The following is a 23,025-nucleotide window of genomic DNA, read 5'->3' as shown; positions in this document are numbered from 1 at the left end:
TCACTTACATGTAGAATCTTTTAAAAAAGCTCATAGTGGGGATCCCTGGGTGGCTCAGCGGTTTGGTGCCTGCCTTTGGCCCAGGGCGTGATCCTGGAGACCCGGAATCGAGTCCCACATCGGGCTCCTGGCATGGAGCCTGCTTCTCCCTCCTGCTGTGTCTCTGCCTCTCTCTTTCTCTCTCTCTGTCTCTCTTTGTCTATCATGAATAAATAAATTTAAAAAAAGAAAGCTCATAGAAAAAGAGATCAGATACTTTGTTATCAGAGGTGGGGGGTGAGTAGAGGAGAGGAGAAATTGGAGGAAGATGGTCAAAAGATACAAACTTCCAGTTATAAATAAGCACTAGGGATATAATGTATAACATGATGGCTATAGTTAATACTTGCTGTATGATAATGGAGAAGTTGTTAAGAGAGTAGATTATAAGAGTTCTTATCACAAGGATATTTTTTCATTCTCTTTTAATATCCATATGAGATGGTGGATGTTAACTATACATGTTATAATTATTTCACAGTATACGTAAATCAAATAATTATGCTATATACCTTAAGCTTATACAGTGATATATGTCAATTATTTCTCAAACTAGAGAAAATTTGGCCATTATATATATATATCCTTACTTACTTTGGATGAGGTTAGTTAGGTTACCTTAAGTGAGACATGTCTACCTTATCTATAAATTTTATACATGAATAATAATTGAGGGCTTTTCATAGGCAGTGTGTAAGCACTTTGCATATTATGTTATTTCATTATTTCTCACAAGACACTTAGGAGATCTGTGGTATGCAAAATAATGGCCACCAATGATGTGCATATCCACATCCCTGAAACCTGTGAATAAACTATGCTACATGACAAGAGAAATTAAGGCTGCAGATGGATTTAAGGCTGTTAATCAGCTGACCTTGAATGGGAGAAGACTCTGGATTTGAGAGTGGGCCCACTGCCAAAAGGGTCCTCTATATGTGAAAGAGGGAGGCATGTGACTTAGTGAGATTCAGGGTGAGAAAGGCTCAACTGGCCATTGCTGGTTTTGATGATAAAAGGGGTATATTAGCCACAGAATTGTGGCAGCCTCTACAAGCTGGATGAGGCAAAGAAATAGAGTCTTCCCTAGAGTTTCTAGAAGGAATGTAGCCCTGCTGACAACTTAATTTTAGCATAGTGAGATCTGTTTCAGACTTCTGATTTCCAAAGCTGTAAAATCATAAATTTGTGTTTTAAGCTGTACATTTGTGATAATTTGTTTCACCAGTGATGCAAAACTAATACCTGGTCCATTTTACAGTTAAGGATAGTGAGGCTTGGGTGGTTTCATACCAAGGTTCACACAGTTGTCAAGTGGTAGAGAATTTTCATAGTATCATTTGTATGAATTTTCTCATTAAAAACTACAATGTCAGTAGCAGTATAGTTCCCTCTTACCCATTACCCTGAAATCCTCTCCACATTTTACCAGTTGAATGATATATATGCATTTGTTGCATTTTGCCATTTTTGCCATTTAGACACTCTTAACTAGACAACATATCGTGCATCTTTAAACACTCCTCCAGTAGTGTTCCGTTAACTCTGAAATCCATATTCACAGGCACTCCAAGTAGTTAAGCTTCTTGAATTCTTTACACATTTTTTAAAACTCTCCAGTCTTCTCCTTCTAGAGCCCTTTTTACTTGCATCTCAGGATCCTTCAGAGCTTGCTAACCCAGAAGGAGACGATTGTTCTCAAAAGCAAAAAGTCATGCCACTTTTTATTCTGGATGAGAATTGTTGTAAAATGTTACAGTTAGCAAAATCTATAGTAGTTTTATCACCTGGGTGAAATGGCATCTGGGGCTAGGTACACACATGGCTTGTTAATATTAGAAGTTGCTATCTTGAAGAGACAAAGGGAAGAAAAATATTATGTTTTTTAATAGAAGACAGGGAGCTGTCCTTTAGCAATTGACTGGAGGAAGTCCTTAACACACTTATTGTTAGGAGTATGGTCTAATTAGCTGTCTTTGTTTGGGTTAATATGCTATGCTTCTATTTTCTTCATGTTTATTAGGCTTATCCTTCTGAGAAAGGGCAAGTTCAAAAACACACTTTACATTTTAACTACTGATTTATCCGAGAGAAAGCTTTTCTGTACTTTAAAAAAAGGATGTTTTTGTTTGTTTTCCAGTAACAAAAAGGGTTTCAGGTCACAAGATATTTATAAGTACATCTTGCTTTTTCCAATTTAGGAAGATGTAGAAGGGAAAAAAATGGCATTCGGGAGAAGACCAGAGATACTTCAAGGAGTTTAGAAACAAGGTAGTACTCCTAAGTGAATGCTTTCCTTGCTCTTTTTTTTTTTCCCTTTTTCATTTTACGATGTACATTTACAGAAAGCCTGAAAAAACCATGTCATCATTCCTAACACTTCAAGGGCATTTCCTGTAATTTGAGAGACTTTCAGTTTTTAGTAGCTAAAGATGAAAGGAGTTTCAAGATATATATTTATCTGGAAAAGTAACTATTGCTCCATTTTAAAGTTTTAAACCATTCAAATCCTAGGAGTGCAAGTAAGAAAAAGGGTGGCCTGTCAGTGGAGAAGACAGAGAATCAGACTGTGTAATATCTACAAGAAAACAAGTTTGAAAAACAGAGCTAAAACATGAGAATGTATGTTCCAAGAAGGAACAAAAGATGGAAAAGGTTGTTGAATATTTGTATATGTCTCCCTGTTTTTATAATCAGTAATAGTCCCTGTGGAAAATGCCACTTGATTATTTAGGAAAAGAAATAACCACAATTATTTTCTCAACTTTATTTTTCAGTGTAAAAGTCACTTTTAATCTCCAAGGAGAAAAGATGAATGCTTTATTGGGAAAAAAAAAACAAGCATTATTTTTTTTCTTACCACTCATAACTATCTCAGTGTACTTGTACTTTTTGTCAGAAAATCTTGAGTGACCTTTAGAAATTAAGTAATGGCAACAAACTTGAACTCAGATAATGACAGGGGGTTCAGGGAGGAAACCCTGCAGTAAACTGCAATACATTGCAAATCAGATCTCTCCACTAGTGGTCACACTAGGTCACGCCTTGCATCTCAGGCTACTGCTCTGTTCTAAGCAGTCTATCTCAGAAATACTTTCTGCATTAGTCTGTTCCCTTCAGCCACTTGGGTTGGGCCTCCATTACCTTTGACTGAACTGATCTCTGGACTTCCTTCCAACATGTATTATGGACCAGAGTCCTTTTTAAAAATATGATGAAAAAATTAAAAAAAAATATGATGATTTAAAAAGGAATTTGATCATGTTAACTGTCTACTCAAAAGCTGTCAGAGTTTTACTCTCTTCTAAAACTTAGATTGCAATCCATTTTATTCACTCTTGCATTTACAATTTTCATGCTTTGGCTAAAATCTCTCATGTTCTAGACTTTATAGTTCCACTGGTAGAACTCTCCACTAAAACACTTTCATTGATGTTCTTTAAACCCATCTGCAGTGCTGCTCAGGGAGACAGGAGGACTTCCTAGTTTTTTTTTTTTTTTTTTTTTTTTTGACTTCCTAGGTTTAATGTAACATTTAGATGACCACATTTGGCACATGTGCTCCAAAGATAGATAGAATCGCATCTTCCAGAAGAGCAGTCAGTGTTCCTTTCTAAGTCAGGTGTTCCTTTCTGAGGAATCTGTTCTCACAGATGCTGAGGCAGCAGCACAACAATCATCTTTGGCTCCCTGTGTGGTAGTTCAGGTTCAAAGTAATGAGAATCACATAGGGCAGGTGCTGAACTTTCCTGACTTAAAAGCCCTACAGGAACCAATATCTCTTATAAAAAAAATTCCATAGGCACTCTTTCCAAGTTTCCTATAAGGAACTTTTCAGTTACAAGAGTCACTGTAGTTTCCATATCTTGGCCATTGTAAATAATGCTGTAATAAACATAGGGGCTCCTATATCTTTTCAAATTCATATTTTTGTTTTCTTTGAATCAATACCCATAGTGGAATTATTGGATCTATGTTATTTTTATTTGTAACTTTTTGAAAAGCCTCCAAGCTGCGTCGACTGTACGTCAATAAAAAATTAATAAAAAAGAGTTACTATAGTCAGGGACGCCCATTTTAGTGGTTCTCCACTACGTATTTTTTTTTTCCATTACGTATTTGTAGATCATCTATTGTTTCTCTTAGTCTAGATGCAACTCACCAATCAGGGGTCATTGTTATAATAATGACATTGTTATAATGTTACCTAGCCATCTGGTTGATAGCTCTACCTTTATCTGGTCTCTAGAGATCAGAGCTGGAGAGTTTCCACATTAGGAGAGAAAGTTACTCTATGAGTTACACCATCATACTCTTCATCATACTCTCGTGCTTTAGCTCAATGTTTCCTCTTGGAGTTCCTGTCTATCTTGCTCTATTTTAATCTTTGCAAAGACTCTCCTTGCCCTCTGCAGTATGAAGTAGTGTCTTCCATATTTCTGAACTCCCTTGGTACTTATTCTATACTCCTTATATTATTCTTATCACCTTTTAACTTCACGTTAGTTACCTCATACACATGTGCCTTAGGGTTATGGTTCTTACTAGATAAGTATCTGGAGATAAGTGGTTATCCTTGAAATGTCTTTGTATCCCCAATGCCTATCATGCAGGTGATAAGTAAATAGAAGCATCAACAAATCTTACACAATTTATGGGAATTTTGGTAAGTAGGTCTCTTTTAAAAATTATTGTGTAGTAACATATGCTTCAGGCACAAGAGAATATTGAAAAGTTGAGTGAGTCTTCCTTCTAACCTATAGTCCTAATCTTACCCTCAGAATTAACAATAATGAAAAAAATATTTTTTCTTAACGAGCAGGGAATATCAGAGAGGGAGACAGAACATGAGAGACTCCTAACTCTGGGAAACGAACAAGAGGTAGTGGAAGGGGAGGTGGGCAGGGGGATGGGGTGACTGGGTGACGGGTACTGAGGGGGCACTTGACGGGATGAGCACTGGGTGTTACACTATATGTTGGCAAGTCAAACTCCAATAAAAAAAATACACAAACTTTTTTCTTGAAAATCTCCTTGTATATTCAAGTATGTAAATATGTATGTACATATTAAATATTTTTAACATTAAATACTAAAATTTTAATATTTTAAATATTAAAATATATTTTATATTATTTCAATATATATAGTAAGGCATTAGCCCTATTTCATACCTTTATTTTCACTTAATATGTTTTATGGAGGCCTTTTCGTGTCAATATGTAGATATTTACCTTATTCATTTTAGTGGCTATATTATATATAATTATTTGAATATACCAAAATACTACTAATGGATGGATGTGCTATTTAACCTATTGTAGCTCACCTTTAAACTCACACTTCTATACGTTCTGCTTTGTGATGCTGGGGCTGAGGCTCTGCAAACCAGTTTTTTCCAGGAAGCCAGCTGGCTTCCTGTTAGGATCTGTCAATAGCAGGTGTTAAAGGAGATTGGATGACAGGAGCAAGCTAAGGAAAGTGTTTATCCTTTTGTTTTCTATTTCTGGTTTGCTTCTCCTAGTGAGTGTCTCTTCAGCAATGTCTTTTTCACCCAAGCAGTGCCTGTTTGTTCCAGCAGCAGCAGTTAATTCCATTTGCAGTTTTCCCAGTGTTCCCAGAAATAGCTTCATTGCACCCCCTTAACAATCCAGCTCCAGCTGCTGGTGCTCTGTCCTCAGAGGTCCAGATCTCAACTTCTAAGGACCATTGCTCCCCGCTTCTAAATTTTAATAATTCAACCCTCTTCCATTTGCTTCATCAGCAAAAATAATGGCGGTAGATGCTTTCTGTATGATTTTCTGCTCCCTTTTTGTCTCTTCAGTTTTCTAATATCTGACAGTTTTTTGTATCTTTTTTTTCCCATTGAAATTACTGGCCCCTTAATAGCTAGATCCTTCCTGATACAGTGGGAATTTGTTTCTAGTTAATTTTGCTGTTAAAATAAAATAAGCACCCTATACGATGTTCTTGATTTGCTAAGCAAGTGTATTAATAGAACTGCAAGGCCAAAGGATGTGTGCATTTTAAATTTTGATAACTATTAATAAATTGTCTTCCAAAGGGGTTGCACTAATTTCTACTCCCACCATGAGTATATGCAATTTTCTATTTCACAACATTTACACTAATATGCATTATAAAACAAACATTTTGCCAACAAATTAGTTGGAGATAGTTTTAATTGCTCTGTAAGTTTGCATTTCTTTAAGAGTGAGGTTTAGAATCTTCTCCTATATTTGTAATCATGTATATTTATGTGAATAGCCTATTTATATCTCCCTTGTCCATTCATTGAGGTTTATGTTTCCTCTTATTTCAAAAAAATCTTTGTGTAGAAAAGAAATTAGCCCTTTGTCTTGTACTTTACAGGTATCTTCTCAGTTTATGTTTTTTCATGTTTATGATTTTTGTGTCATACAAACATTTTAGATCTCTTGTGTAGTTTCTGTCTTCTGTTATTGATTCTCACTTAGAATGCATTTCTCCTTGCCAAGATTTAAAAATAATTCTTCCATGCTTTCTTTCATTATATAGTTTTGTTTTTAATATTAAGCTTGTTAAATATTTGGTGCATCTGGAATTTATTTTTGAATAAATTTACTTTAAAATAGTGATGTATGGCTACAACTTAGTAATTTTCAAAGGGACCAATCAACTGTTCGGACACGATTTGTTGAGTAATGTCTTTTTCGTACTAATTTGAAATACCAGTTTTTATTGTATGCTAAATTTTCATATGCATTCTGAATCTATTTCTGGAAACTATTACTTTTCCCACTTACCAATTTGTATTGATTTATTATAATTTTTGAAGCATTGGTAGGATTAAGCTTTACTGATTACTCTTTTTAAAAGGACTTTTGCAACCTTTTCTTCTACGTTTATTTTTCTATATGACCTTTAGAAATATTTGGGCTTTTTTTAACAAATAAACATGTGGGTATTTTAATTGGAAATGTGTTAAAGATTCATTTATGGAAAATTGATGTCTTTTTGATATTGAATATTCCTACTCAAGAACTTGTATTTTTATAACATTCAACCTTCCTGTTTCCAGTTTTTACAAGTGTCCTTTTATACCACAGTAAAATTTATTTCTGGGCATTTTATCCTTTTTTTCTCTGTTATTATGAATGATATCTTTTCCTCATATTTACTAACTATGAAAGTCATCATATGAGAAAGTTACTAAATTTTTGAAAATAAAATTTTAGAAGGTTGAAACATTGTTACAATTTAACAGATGTTTTAAGCTTAATATAAAGAAACTTATTTTTTCATAGCTATTTGACATTCCATTTTCCTTAAATATTTTAGTATGTATTTCTTAAAAACAAGGAAATACTCATTACATAATCACAATACATCCATCAAAATTAAAAAACATTTTTTAAAAAGATTTTATTTATTTATTCATGAGACACACACAGAGAGAGGCAGAGACACAGGCAGAGGGAGAAGCAGGCTCCATGCAGGGAGCCTGACCTGGGACTCCATCCCGGGACTCCCCGATAACGCCCTGGGCCCAAGGCAGGCACTAAACTGCTGAGCCACCGAGGGATCCCCAAAATAAAAAAATTAGCAGTTACAGATACTGTGATCTGATTCTTAGACCCTCCCATTTGAATTTAACCAATTATTCTGATAATGATTTTTATAGTAAAAAGATCCAATTTAAAATCCCATGTTGTATTTCATTGTTTTGTCTTCTCTGCTTAGACTAGAATAGTTTCTCCCTTTTCTTTGCTTTTTGTGGCCTTAATGCTGAGAGATTACAAACCAGCTATTTAGTAGAATATACTTCAGTTTGGTTTCTCTGATCTTTCCTCATTATTAGATTTAAGGCAGATATCTTTGTGATTCTATGTTCTCTTTCCATCTTTTCAGGTGGCACATGATTTCACTTTAATCAATTGATTAATGTGATTCTCTGGAAAACTTCTCTGCAGTGAATTTACTTTTCCCTTTTGTAATTAATAAGTATTTTATGAGGAGGTATTTTGAAAGTTTAGAAATATTCAATTTTCATAAAATGTTAAATAGATAAATGTAAAATTATGATTTCCTAGTTTATTCAAAGGGTTTTAAAGAGTTATCATTATATATTTTGATGCCCAGATTGTTCACAATCTGGCCACTGGAAATGCCTTCATGTTGATCTAACCATTTTCTTGCTTTCTGACACTATAAGATTTTTCAGGCTCATCTTCTGCTTTTCCCATCTAAGTCCTAGAATCAGCCATTTTCCCAAGGAGACCTGGCTCATTTTAATGCAGAATTGTATTTACAAGTCAAGATCTGGAGGGTGTCATTACTCTCAGGCCCTCTCAGTGGACACGTCCTAGAAATAAAAATTTACATTTATGTTTGTTTGCATGTCAATTATATATATTGAAAACCAGGAGTTTATACCAATTTATTCTAATTGCAATGTAACACTATAGGGTTCATTTTGTCTTCTCACTTTCTATACTTGTAACTTCCTTCTCCGAAGCAAGAAACTTTGCTCCAATTAACTTTAATACCTTTCATCAGTTCCCTGTATGTAGCCAATCTTCCATTACTCATTGCCCCGTCATCCCCATCAAGGGTTGAACATCGGCACTGGCAGATCCCTTCCCCCTTTCACCTCTAATTACTGCTCTCCTCACTCTTCTTGGCCTACAATACCCTGCACAGACCTACCCCCCACACATGGATGCCCTTCACATCTTGGTTTTGGCTATTGTGACAACTTACCTTTCACCTTCCACCTTCCCACTGAGCCACCAAGGTGTCTCACCAGTGGATGTTTTTATCTTGCTTCTGAATTTATGTTATTTCTTACAGTTTTTCAACATTAAGTATGATTCTTTTGGCTTGATATACTCATCAGATTAAAAAAAGAAGCTTTTTAAAAATTAAATTACTTAAAAGTAATCCTTTCATTGAATGATTTTTCTGTATCTGTGGAGATTATTAATTTTTAAATGTTGGCTTATTGTGGTGAATTATATGGTATATATTGTGACTGAAATTTTTTTGAATTACTCAGATAAATCTTACTTTGTTATGTGATGCCACTTTATGTGTTTCTGGGTGCCATAGACTCTCTTGAATTTACTTTTCTATAGTTTTTTCTGCTTTATAAACAAATTAATTTCTGATTTTCTGTTTTTTTCCCTTGCATTTATTTTATTTATTTTAATTTTTCTTTTCCTAACTTCTTGAATCAAAATGCTTAATTCTCTTATTTTTTTCTCTTTTCTTGTAATGTAAATATTTTGGGGAATGCATTTTCTCTGGAGAAAGACTTTAGTTATATACAATAGGTTCATGAAAACATTCAGTATTTTTGCCTTCTCAATATTTTATAGTTTCAGGTTTGATATGCTCTTTTATTTAAGAATAAATTTGATATGTGTTTAATATATATCATTAATTATGTAATTTATATTTATATCCTAGTGATTCAGTTTTTACTTAATTTGTAGGTAAGAAGGAAAGAAAATTACTATGGAAGTTATTTTGTCTCCATTTATTCCTGAATCTTTTGCTTTATGAATTTTAATGCCATATAATTTGGAACACAAAAGTACTTAATAGAGTCCGTATCTAAACCTGTACTTCTTCATTTATCGACTTTAGACGATGAATATTTACAGTCTAGGATTAAATGGGAAAAATTTCCCTCTTCATACCATAATTTGATTAGTAAGGATATTAATGTCTACTCTGACTAGTTGCATTCATACCTTCAAACATTATTAATGTCCCATTATTTTAAAATATTTTAAAACTGTAAATACTGATTATTTACTATGTGAGAGTATTTGTACAAATATATTTTATACTTTCACTTCTCTGCTGAAACTTTCAAGTTGTTACTCATTACTATTTATACCCTCTTCATTAGAATTTATGAAGAATTTATTATTTGTGTTAAGACTTACAAAATACCTACTCTTTTTTTTTTTTTTTTAAAGATTTAATTTATTTATTCATGAGATACAGAGAGAGAGAGGCAGAGACACAGGCAGAGGGAGAAGCAGACTCCATGCAGGGAGCCCGAAGTGGGAATCAATCCTGGAACTCCAGGATCAAGCCCTGGGCCAAAGGCAGGCGCTAAACCACTGAGCCATCCAGGGATCCCCAATACCTACTCTTTATTAGAATAGTGTCCATAATATTTAAGCTTCAATTGTATGTGTATCACATTGTATTTTTCAAAGAAGCCTTATGGTTCTTTATACTTTCTGAGGTCTTATAGTTATTTATTACCTTTATTAGAGAATAAAACTCATTATATATACCCCTCACCTCCTGATTTGTCTTAATGTTTGCCAGGACTTTGTTATGGAGAAGATTAAGGCCACACAGAGTTTTGGCTGGGTATTGAAATAATTGTTTATCTTCAAAATATGGTAAAATTTACTTATTCATCCTGTAGCATCTAGAATATCTGGTCTCTTTGTAAATCATGTATTATGCTTCCTCTTTCTCTTTCTGGGTCACGGTATTTAATTCTTCATATTCATATCTTTGAGAAAAGTGTTCTTATATGTTTGAGCATTTTTTTTCCTGTGCCATTGTTTCTGCTTTCTTATTCAGAAAAAGTTTTCACATATAGTATCTGGTTTCTTTTTTTTTTTTTCTAATTTTATTTATTCATGAGAGACAGAGAGAGACAGAGAGAGAGAGGCAGAGACACAGGCAGAGGGAGAAGCAGGCTCCCCGCAGGAAGCCCAATGTGGGACTCCATCCCAGAGCCCCGGTTCATGCCCTGGGCTGATGGCAGATGCTTAACCGCTGAGCCACCCAGGCATCCCTAGTATCTACTTTCTATCTTTGCTTATCATTATCTCTTTTTCTTTTCTCTATTTGAATGTGTTAGCTGTTATGTTCTGAATATATTTTCTTAAATAGTGCCACTTTTGCTATTCCTAATGTAAGTTTTGTCAGAATTTTGTTTCTCTTTCTAAATATAGCCTGTTTATTTTAATTTCTTTCTATTGCCTTATTTGTATTTAATGTCATGTAGCTCTTTGTTTTTCTTTCACCAAGGATGTGTGTGTGTGCGTGCATGTATGATTGGTGAGGGCTTTCTCCCCACTCCCACTATTTCTTCTGATGCATATTATTTAATTTTTATTTGATAACTTAATTGCTTCTCATTGTCTTTCACAATTTCCCATAAGGGTATGTTGCCTAGCATCCAGATTATTGAATGGTGGTTATTTTTTGAATAGATTACTTGCTTGAAAAAAAAGAGCAGTAGCGAGTAAGCTGGTACACTGGACAGATTAAATTTTCTTGTATGCTAACTTTGAATACTTTCTCATCAACTCTGTTCTTTACTCTTCCCTAAATGATATATCTCTGATTATTACTGTCATAATTCATATTCCAAAGGTTTCTTGGTAGTGACTTAGCATCTATTTTAAATTTGAGTATAGTTGACACATAATGTTACATTAGTTTTGGGTGTACAACTTAGTGATTTGACAAGTTTATACATTATGTATGCTATGCTCACCACAAGTGTAGCTACCATCTGTCCTGTTACATTGCTATTACAATATCATTGACTGTAGTCCTTATGCTGTTGATTTGGCCTCTATTTATTTCTCTTCAGTGACTGAGACAAGCTGCTTCTGTGTTGATTGCCACCTAACATTTGTCATCCTACCACTACAACAACCCGATTCTTTAAAAAATATGGGTATGTGGAATCCTTATCCAGCTCTACATTCCATATATGTCATGGGCTTTGGGTTCTCTTTAGTTTAAGTCTCAAGAACTTCCCATTTTAAGTAATATTTCATTGGTTGTATTTTTTAGGTCTATACCACCATCCTTAGAGAACTCTGCTTATTTCTGCCAACAAGATGAGCTTCTGTATGTCTTTTATAGTTTATTGACACTACACTGTTTAGCTTTATTTTTCAGTTTGTAGTTTGGAAATATGATAAATGTTCAGTATTTTTTTCCTTTTTTCAAGTTTTTATTTAAATTCCAATTAGTTAATATACAATGTAATATTAGTTTCAGGTGTAGAATTGAAAGATTCATTGCTTACATATAACACCCAGTGCTCATCACTTGCTTGAAAAAAAAAAGAGCAGTAGGGAGTAAACTGGTACAGTGGACAGACTAAATTTTCTTGTATGTTAACTTTGAATACTTTCTCATCAACTGTTTTTACTCTTCCCTCCTTAATGCCCTCCTTAATACCCATTACCCATCTAGCCCATCTTCCCACCCACCTCCTTTCCAGCAGCCCTCAGTTTGTTCTCTATATTTAAGAGTCTGGTAAACAGTTTTAATGAAGATCAAAATTGTTTCCTCTTTTTAAACTATGTTATTTAGTGGGCTCTTTGTTCATGGTGAGATTTTAATGCCCCCAAATGACATTGATGTGATCTTTAATATTTTTTAAAAATATTTTTAAAAAAGATCTTTTTTTAATTTATGAGAGAGAGAGAGAGAGAGGGAGAGAGAGAGAGAGAGGCAGAAGGAGAAGCAGGCTTCATGCAGGGAGCCAGATGTGGGAGTCAATCCCGGATCTCCAGGATCACAGCCCTGGGCTGAAGGCGGCGCCAGACCGCTAAGCCACCGGGGCTGCCTGTGATCTTTAATCTTATGTAGAAGAGAGGTGAAATGTTTTTTTTTTTTTGAAATGTTTTAAGTATGATAACCTGCCAGGGGAAGGGTGTGTGTATGTACGTGTGTCTTATGTGTTTTTTTTTTTTTGATAAATTAATTTTTTATTGGTGTTCAATTTACCAACATACAGAATAACACCCAGTGCTCATCCCGTCAAGTACCCCCCTCAGTGCCCATCACCCATTCATCTCCACCCCCCGCCCCCCTCCCCTTCCACCACCCCTAGTTCATTTCCCAGAGTTAGGAGTCTTTATGTTCTGTCTCCCTTTCTGATATTTCCCACACATTTCTTCTCCCTTCCTTTATATTCCCTTTCACTATTATTTATATTCCCCAAATGAATGAGAACATACACTGTTTGTCCTTCTCCGATTGACTTACTTCACTCAGCATAATACCCTCCAGTTCCATCCACGTTGAAGCAAATGGTGGGTATTCATCGTTTCTAATGGCTGAGGAATATTCCATTGTATACATAGACCACATCTTCTTTATCCATTCATCTTTCGATGGACACCGAGGCTCCTTCCACAGTTTGGCTATGGTGGACATGTGTTTTTAAAAGCATTTGGTGATTTATTATTTGCCATATTTTTGAAAGACAACTTTATTTTCATTTTTTCTGCCTTCATTATTTTTCCTTGATTTATTTTCTTATATATAATTGACCATCACCTGACATATTGGATCCATATTCTTCTTATTTATTCATTATAATTTGATATATATTTACTTAGATCCAAGAACTGTGATAAATTCCTGTGTTTTGTATATGAGTAGGAAGTGGACCCTGCCGTCAGGGGTTAGTGATAAGTTGGAAGAAACATTAGGTATAAATGAAAAAGTTCTAAAGAAGGATAGTGCTTGCTATAGTGTAACAATTTTCAGGGTACTATAAGAGCATAATAGAAGATACAACTATTTTTTTTTTCCTAGGGAAAATAAGTTTTAAACATGTCACAGGTTGATTTCTGAGGTCTATCTAAATGGATGGATGATTTTTTTAAGTTGAGAAAGAACCAAAGAGAATATCATATTGAAGGGGGAAAGTATATTCATGGAGTAATCAGAACTTGTGCTATTGAAAGACATTTGGACCTGTGTGTGTAGGGGGATGGATAAGGGAAATGAACATAGGTGGTGTTGTCTGATGAAGCCATCAAAGCTAATTTGGATATGATTATAAAAGGCATTGTATTTGTACATGGTATTTAAACTTTAGTCTGTAGAGGATTGGAAGGATTAAAGCAAGAAAGTTATGTAATCACATTGGAATTTTTAAAAATACTGTAATAGTAATATGAAGGGTCAGTTGGAAAGGAAGAAGTTTGAGTCAGGGAGAATAGATAGGAGGTTATTGGAGTAGAGCAGATGAGTAGTGCAATTGAGACTCACAGTGGGTCTGAAACAAAATACTGACATGTTGCATGCATGTGAAAGGTACTCCTTTTTAGTGTGCACACAATAAGAGAGTTGGTGGCCCTGGCCTTAGGATTGGAAAGGACATACTTCAAAGACATTTAGGATACATTTCAAAAGAGGTAGAATTGACAGGCTTCATAACACATGGGTCCTGAAGGAGAGAGTGTAGAATTAGGACCCTAAGGTTGATGAGAAAGACCAGATTTTTTTTGAGGGAAAGCAGTTTAAAAGAGATTTTTTAAAAAAATATATATTTTATTTATTTATTCATGGGAGACACACAGAGAGAGGCAGAGACATAGGCAGAGAGAGAAGCAAGCTCCCTGCAGGGAGCCCGATGTGGGGTTCAATTCTGGGACTCCAGGATCACACCCTGAGCCAAATGCAGACGCTCACCCACCCGAGCCACCCAGGCGTCCATAAAAGAGATTTTAAGTAAAGTTTTTGTTATCTTGATTTTGATTTTCAAGGATGACTTTCATGTGAATATTAGTGAAGAGCAGATCAGAGTTCTATGCTGGAGAGATTGATTCAAGGATCCTAATCATACAGAAAAAGAATCTAAATCGAGAAGATAGAGGGATTGAGAATGGATTCATGGACAATGAAGATGAGTCAGTAGAGCAGTCTAATGAGGAAGAAGTAAGCAGGGAGAGAATAGTGTCACAGAAACCTTGTCGGTAGGCTTCACCAGTGTCAGATGTCACACAGAGTTTCATGCAAGGAAGACTGAAAAAAGTTTTTGGACTGGTAACTACAGGATGTCCTAGACTAAACAAAACAAATCCTAATGAATAATGAAAGTGGAAGATAAATTATAATGAGTAAAGAAGTAAAATTGTGTTGAGGAAATAAAGATGAATGTAGATTACTTTTCTAAAAATGTTGGATATAAAGGGAAATTATTTTGATAATTTGTTGCATAATATTCCCCTCTTCTCATCCCTTCTCAGTTAACATATGCATATTTTAACATCTTAACCCACTCAGACAATATAAGCCCACTTGTGTAATTATCCATGTTGTAAGTCATCTTTAAGTTTTGGAAATCCTTGATTTGACTATTCCTTTGCCCCTTATGGTTTATTTAGCTGACATTTTTCAGATTCCTCACATTTAATTAATGTTATTTTGAGGGAGAATTAACTTTGGTATTTTAGAAAACAATATTAGTTGAAATACAAATATACTATTTTTTTTAAAGATTTATTTATTTGAGAGAAAGAGGAAGAGAGCAGGCTAGGGGCAGAGGGAGAGGGAGAAACTTAAGCGGACCCCATGCTGAGCATGGGGCCTAATGTGGGGCTCGATCTCATGATCCTGGAATCAAGACCTGAGTCTAAACCAAGAGTTCGATGCTTAACCAACTGTGCCACCCAGGTGGCCTGAAACAAATACACTATTAATCATCAACGTATGTATGTTTAATTCCCTATTATTAACACAAATATAAACTTAAAAGCATAGAACCAGGTGACTTATCCTATTACATAGAGTTAGTCATTCTTAAGTGTCTGACGTATCCTTTATTTTCTCCATGTTCTGTACTTTAATCCTTTGCTAGCATTCTCCTGCTTATTCGTATAAGTACGGCCATTCTTACCATAAAAAAACGTGTTGATAATGTTTCTGATGCTATTGTTGCTGAGCTGCTTCTTTGTGCTCTGAATATTGTGTTAAGCAAAGTTCTACTTATCATGGATGAGTAATTAGAGTGTGTCCTGCAAGTGCATTTGAAGGGGTCTTAGCTTTCTGTTTTCCAGCTAACCATACCCTGATAATTCCACATGGTCATCATCACATTTTCTCTTTGGCTGTGCTTTCCATCTCTTTTGTTTTGCTCAGTAACCATTCCAATAAGCCTAATCTTCTAGTAAATAGTGGTTTTGCATTTACATATTTCTAAGGCTTCACTTATTCTATTGCTTCCTCTTAGCTTTTTGCAAGGGGTATCCACCTTTTAAGGGAAATTTTGTTGGGGAAAATAGTTTAATTTTATTTTAACACTTACGAGACTCATTTTTAACAATTTTTATAACTCCCACAAAAGCATACATAATTGACTCCTCTGCACAAATACAAAAATACATATCTACTCCTGGACAGACATTAACACATATAAACAAAAGATCACTAATGTATCACTCAGATAACACATTGGATTTTAGTTTCTCTCTTTTAATAATGTATAGTCAGCATTATATTTGTAGATAAAATTGTTTTTTTAATTGCGCCCTGAATTTCTTGTTCTTTGTTTCTAGTTTAGGATTTACTTTGTAACTATTTTTTTATATCAGCTTCTAATCTTCTTTCAAACAAACTGGTCAAAATTCATGATTTCACCCCCATTATAACGGTAAGCCCTCTCTACTGTCAAAAGCCCAGCTAAGATATTCATGAGGGAAAACAAGACTGGAAAATAAATGTAAACTTAGTCCCCCTGGAACTCCTTAGGCTTTATTCTGGTATTAAATTTGATCACCAGAAAAGCTCAACTTCTGGTCTCTACAAGGTTACAATTTCATGTTGAAATCTATTGGCTTTTTTTCTTTAAACGAAACTGCTTTAAAGACAAAATCCATTATGTTGTTCAACATCCTTCATGTAAAAAGTCCCTTGTCACAAATACCTCTTGGAAATGAAAATCAACGAAGAAATTTTTTGGTGAATTGTAAAGTGTCCTCCGAGGCTGTACTTAATATATAGGCTATTCTGGTTTTGAGTTTAATTGGCTGTGCCATGTTTAGCACAAAGCCTTACCCCTCAAGTGCTATAGCTTTTCTCAGGCAGGTTGATTTCTCAATTTTTCTATCTTTGCTAGCAATTCTTAGTCTTATAATATGTACCCTGTGATTTTTTTTGTAAGCTACTTTAACTGAAGGATGAAGATATTTACCTTAAAAATCCCCCCTTTAAAGCCAGGATTTCTCAAACCTTGAACTTTATAAAAAATATCTATGGCAATCATCCCCTTTTTCTGTCCATACTAGACATCAGGGCTATTTCTGATCATGTTTTTAGATTGGACTAAAGCAATACTTCATAGAAGGCTTTTCTAAGTCTATCAATCTAAAAATCTACTATAATTGAGATTTTATATAATATTTTATGTTAGAATTATATGAGTATACTTATAAATATTTTTGATAAAAATCTATATATAACTTGGTTCATTTAAAATAAGTATTCCATATGTTGTTACAATACAATTAGGTAATTTTTTGATTCTTAAGACTTAACTGAATAATATAGGTAAGAAAATACCTAAATCATGTAATTAGTGTTTTCAGGTTTATTAAATGGTAATGGTTTAGGTGGATAGCAACCAGTTTTCTGTTTACATTTCTTTTATTTTTTATTTTTTAAAATATTTTATTTATTCATGAAAGAGAGAGAGAGAAGGGGAGAGAGAGAGAGAGGCTGAGACACAGGCAGAGGGAGAAGCAGGCGCCATGCAGAAAGCCTGATGTGGGACTCGATCCTGGGACCCTGGAATCACGCCCTGAGCCAAAGGCAGATGCCTAACCGCTGAGCCATCCAGGCGTCCCAATTTCTTTTATTTCAATTTCATGTTTAAAATGTGGTATATGTTATCGATGATTAATTTTAGATCAAAAAAGGCTTAAACGAAATGTCATTTTGTAATTCAATAATTTGAAATTAAAATTGATAAATTTTGGCATGTCAAATTCTATTCGATGTGGTCAATAAATACATTTTAAAAAGTTTAGAAGTACATTAAGCTGCTGATTTTTTTCAATACCTTTTCACTAAGGGAAGGAATAATGTGTATGTTGGTATTTATTACTGCTTTGTTTTACAACATTTCTAATAGCATGCATTCTCCTGGAGAAAGGAAAGGACCTGTGATGTGAGTGCCCATCATTGTAATGATGCTTATCGCACTCAATACTCTATTTTCCTTTTCATCTCCCTTGAAGGATATCAGTTCTTTCTGGTACTGAAGGAGAATTGCAATTAGTTTTCTTCTTGCCTATGTTTACTATCTGCTCCCATATTGGTGATTTGCTTACACATTAACTTCAGATGAATTGCAAACTGAATCTAGATATTGGAAGGTGCTCTGAAAAGGGGCTAGCCAAAGATGGGCCTGTATGGGATCGAATAAAAATTAGTAGTATTCTGGAGAGAGAGACAGAAGACAGACAGGGACTGTTTTCAAGAAAACTGAATTGTTATGACATTGTCAGTTCACATTCAAAAGATATAGGATGGGGAGTCTGAAAAGCTTACTTCAAGAGGAGGGACATTTTATGACACATATAAACTCCAGGAAAACAATGTCAGACCAGATTTGACATCAATGAAAAAAATTACATTCTTTTGTTCTATTATTTAATCAGTCCTATTTATTCAGTTCTGCTTGCATATCAAAGACTGATGGGGTACCTGGCTGACTCAGTTGGTCAAGCATCTGCCTTAGGCTCAGGTCATGATCCCTGGGTCCTGGGATTGAGCCTTGCTTCAGGCTCTCTGTTAGCGGAGAGCCTGCTTCTCCTTTTGCCTCTGCTGCTCCCCATCCCCCACCCTCTCTGTCAATAAATAAATAATCTTTAAATTAAAAAAATGACTATAATACTTCACTTCCATGGTCACTGAATTCTTTTATTATGATTAATGTTTGGAATTAAACTCTATTTACAATCTTGGTTGATAAGATTATAGAAAATTACTCAATTTTAATTGATTTTTTTTTCAGGGTTGAAAATGTCTAAGTACATTGATTATGGCCAGTTGAATGCATTGTGTCATATTAGAGGATTACAATCCAGGCAAGTTACTCATGCATTTCTTTTTCTAGCATTCAAATGAATATAAACATGTTTGTTTTATGGATAAAGTATAGTAGTAAACTATTGTTCCCTCCATTGGTACTTGATTTGCCACATATATAAAAATATTTGAAAACCTGGAGGTTATTTCTCCAGATGAAAGGGGCAGAATATATGTTATATTTTAAGGAAACAATTGAGAGTGAAGCAAACATAATTCATCCCTAGCTGGGCCCTTTCTAGTACTTGAAAAATAGTCATAAGTGAAGAAAGCTTTAAATGGTTGAAAACACAAAGACAGAGTGAAATAAGTGCTTTAGCAGCACATAGGAGATGCCTATGTACTGGAAAAATACTGGAGCCAAAGAATTAGGAAATATTAGGGCTCAAAGCTCAGGATTCCTAAGATATGTGATCCTTGAAGATAGAATTTGAAAAAAAATGATTGTCTTGCCAACTCTGTTTCCCAGGTTGGATTTTTGAAATTATAAAACTTGTTAGTTTCTTACAGATCAGTTTCCTGACTCTCCCATTTTTCTCTAGTAAGAGAGGACCTTGCCTCATCTCTAATGGGACTACTGAGAAAATGCCCTAAGTGTACAGACTTTCTCTACTTTAAACTGTCTTTAGGGGTGCCTGGGTGGCTCAGTGGTTGAGCGTCTGCCTTCAGCTCAGGGCATGGTCTGGGGGTCCTGGGATCGAGTCCCACATCAGGCTCCCCGTGGGGAGCCTACTTCTTCTGCTTATGTCTCTGCCTCTCTTTCTGTGTCTCTCATGAATAAATAAGGTCTTCTAAATAAATAAACTGTAAGTCACATCTTATTGTTTGTTTATGATAAATATACTTCTTTTTTTTTAATTTATTTATTCATAGAGACACACAGAGAGAGAGAGAGAGGAGAGGCAGAGACACAGGCAGAGGGAGAAGCAGGCTCCATGCAGGGAGCCCGACATGGGACTCAATCCCAGGTCTCCAGGATCACACCCCGGGCTGCAGGCGGCGCTAAACCGCTGCGCCACTGGGGCTGCCCTATGATAAATATACTTCTTAATCCCCATCGCCTATTTCCTTCCCCAACCCATGTCCCCTCTGGTAACCATCAATTTGTTCTCTACAGTTAAGACTCTGTTTCTTGGATTGTCTCTCTCTCTTTTTTTCTATCTTTGTTAATTTGTTTTGTTTCCTAAATTTCACATACAAGTGAAATCATATGGTATTTGTCTTCTCTGACTTATTTTTCTTAGCATTATACTCTTAAACTCCATCCATGTTGTTGAGATGGCAAGTTTTCATTATTTTTTTTCATGGTTGAATAACATTCCACTGTGTGTGTGTGTGTGTGTGTGTGTGTGTGTGTGTGTGTGTATTACCACATCTTCATTCATTCATCTATTGACGGACATTTGGGCTACTTCCATAGTTTGGCTATTGTAAATAATGTTGCAATAAGTACAGGGGTGCATGTATCCCTTTGAATTAGTGTTTTTATATATTTTGGGTAAATACCCAGTAGTGTAATGGATCATAGGTAGTTCTATTTTTAATTTTTTGAGGAAACTCCGTATTGTTTTCCATAGTGGCTGCACCAGTTTACATTCCCACCAACAATGCAGGAGGGTTTCTTTTTCTCTACATCCTTGCCAACACTTGTTGTTTCTGGTGTTTTTAATTTTTTTTCTGATTTTAAAGTATTTCTGTATCTTCATCAATCTTGTCATTTCTTCTTTTTCAGAGAAAGGAAGGAGGACATACTTCTTTTATATTCCTTGGATTTCTCCCAAGAATGATTTTTATTTTTTCTGTGCACTTATGCCTCCTCTTCCCTCTCAGTGCTTTTCAGCACAGGGTGAAGAATAAACTGCATGCACTCAAATCATGTCACCTTGTTTGAATCCTGGATCAGCCACTTACCGAATGTATGACCTTGGATTGGTTACTTAATTTCTCTTTACTTCAGTTTTCTTATTTTAAAAATGGAGATAAAAATAGCACCTATTTTATAGAGTTATTATTAAGATGATTAAATAAGATAACATACATAGAGTAAACATCGTCTGGCACATAGAGCTATATAAATGGTTTTTAAAAATTATTATTGCTATTCAAAAAGACTTATCCAAGTTTTTTTTAATAACAAAAAATATTTTACTAAAACATAAGATTTACAGAAGTTTCCAGACAAGCCATACAAAATGGTCACAAGCTTTTTCTTGAAGGAAGGATTCTACACTTGACAGCAAAGTCACAATGTTATTAATGAGGGCTGTAATGTTTGTTTAATGTTCCCATTTTGGTTCAAATAATCAAGCTTGTCCATCTACAGTGTCTAAATAAAGTTAGACTTGGCTAGAGAGCATATTCTAAAGAACTGGTTAGCTGCTTTTAACCGATGCAATTAGATCACCAGAAAAGGGGGGGAAGGAGCCCATAAAATTAAAATAAAACTACCTCTCCCCCTCAAAAATAATAATAAAGAAAAACACCCACACCCTGCAGCTAACCCTGACAACTACCTTCATTCACAGTGCTTTATACTTAAACCATGATGGGGGAAATGAATAAAAGCAGAGAGGGGCCACTGCTTTTAAACGTTTCACAACAATCCAGATGGTACTTCTAGCTTCTGCTTATGCTTTACAACAGTGAATCAGGACAAGACATAGATTTGCTAATGTGCATTTAATCACCAAAGGACTGAAGATATCTGGGCTTTTATTCTGTAATGTTTCTAAGACTGTGTCCATTAAATGCAAACAAAAAAGGAAGAAGTCTTGGCAGAACAGGAGAAGTGATGCACACTTGATGATCAGATCAATTTTAAATATTATTCATGGCATATAGCCTAGTCCATGCTCTAGCTGTTTCTATGGCTTGGGCTTCGTTGGTCTTCCACTGCTCCGCTACATCATTTGCTAACGGATCATCTGGATTGGGAGCACTTAACAAAGCCTGGATCGATAGCAGAACTGTGCGGATCTGCAGTGCTGGGGACCACTTATCTTTTAAAATATCTAAACATATTCTTCCCAACTTGTCTACATTAGGATGATAAATTTTGGTCATGAAACGTACTTTAGGGGCTGCCATCGGGTATTATTCTGGAAGGAATAGTTCCAGTTTAAAAGTCCCTCCCTCAAAGGGGGAATCCTGGGGGCCAGCAATGACCACATGAAAATAACGGGCGTTGCTCTCATCTGGTTCTGCTTTAATGCCAGGAACTGGTTCTGCCAGCAAACGCTGGGTTTCCTTGATAATCCTGCGGGGCAGCCTGGCCATCTTGTCAGATCCCGAGTTCGGCCTCAGCTCTTGACCCTTATCCAAGTTTTTAACTGTTGAGTTTGTTTTATATGCTGGTCCCTTTGCTAACACATAAAAAGCAAATTAAAGCTTTGGAGCTGAATGCCTTTTTCTCTTTTTGCTTTTTAAACCAGACATAAAAAACAACCACCAAAAAAATCCTAAACATGTTTCTAGACCTCTCTTCACCTACCTTGGGTGATCAAAGTAAGAAAGGTTGAATTATTTAGATGTGGATCTGCCAAAGTATCCATTCTACATAAGTCTTACCAGCCTTCATCTTCCAGGTGTGATAAATCCCTCCTAAGAGTAGTATTTCATCAGACAATCAGCTGCTCCAAGCCCAGTCTGGTTGTCCTGCCTGACTTCCTTTTATTAAGTCTCACATTTTCTCTTAGACACCAAATCCTGTGAATTTCTTGGATGTTTTCTTTTGAGGCATTGGTGTACACTAGGGGCCTGGGACACAGCATGTTTTAGAGTACCTATGTATATATTTTGCTTAGATTCTAGCCTTATATTTTAGAAAAAGATTACATACATATGATTACAAATATGAACATAGATATGAACAATTAATATCTTTTTAGAGTAAGAAAATAAATTACAACAAATGAATGATGACTTGGCAGTCAGGTCCTTTTTCCCACTGAGATTTCTTTATGCAGTTTATCAGAAATATATACATTGAATTCTTCCAGAATTACAAAGCTTTCAATTGATTTCAAAAAATTGCAAAGAGATTTAAGAAAAACATATTCCTCCATATTTATTTATTTATTATGTTAAAAATGACCAATGAAATATTCTCCTATAATAAAAAAA

At 35.1% G+C, this 23,025-nt stretch overlaps 1 protein-coding gene and 1 pseudogene across 13 annotated transcripts in view; one reads left to right on the top strand and one right to left on the bottom strand.

The window, feature by feature from the left end:
- The window catches only part of CNBD1 (cyclic nucleotide binding domain containing 1), a 543,788-nt gene that overhangs the window by 41,836 nt on the left and 478,927 nt on the right, over window positions 1-23,025 (top strand). For 6 of the 13 annotated variants that reach the window (XM_077876353.1, XM_077876352.1, XM_077876344.1 and 3 more), the window contains one exon: window positions 18,830-18,902. The exons of 1 other annotated variant lie outside the window; for it this stretch is intronic. In XM_077876353.1, the coding sequence (XP_077732479.1) occupies window positions 18,830-18,902 (73 nt within the window). Of the gene's footprint in view, window positions 1-2,240; window positions 2,311-11,656; window positions 11,744-11,862; window positions 11,920-18,829; window positions 18,903-23,025 lie in introns of all 13 variants that reach the window. 6 more of the 13 variants (XM_077876350.1, XM_077876351.1, XM_077876349.1 and 3 more) reach the window with 4 other exon arrangements.
- LOC144300379 (ubiquitin-conjugating enzyme E2 N pseudogene) lies at window positions 21,564-22,208 on the bottom strand (annotated as a pseudogene).

Source organism: Canis aureus, chromosome 28 (assembly GCF_053574225.1).
Source record: "Canis aureus isolate CA01 chromosome 28, VMU_Caureus_v.1.0, whole genome shotgun sequence".
NCBI lineage: Eukaryota > Metazoa > Chordata > Mammalia > Carnivora > Canidae > Canis > Canis aureus.
Note: the sequence above shows the minus strand (reverse complement) of the source record. Positions and strands in the feature narration are given on the sequence as shown.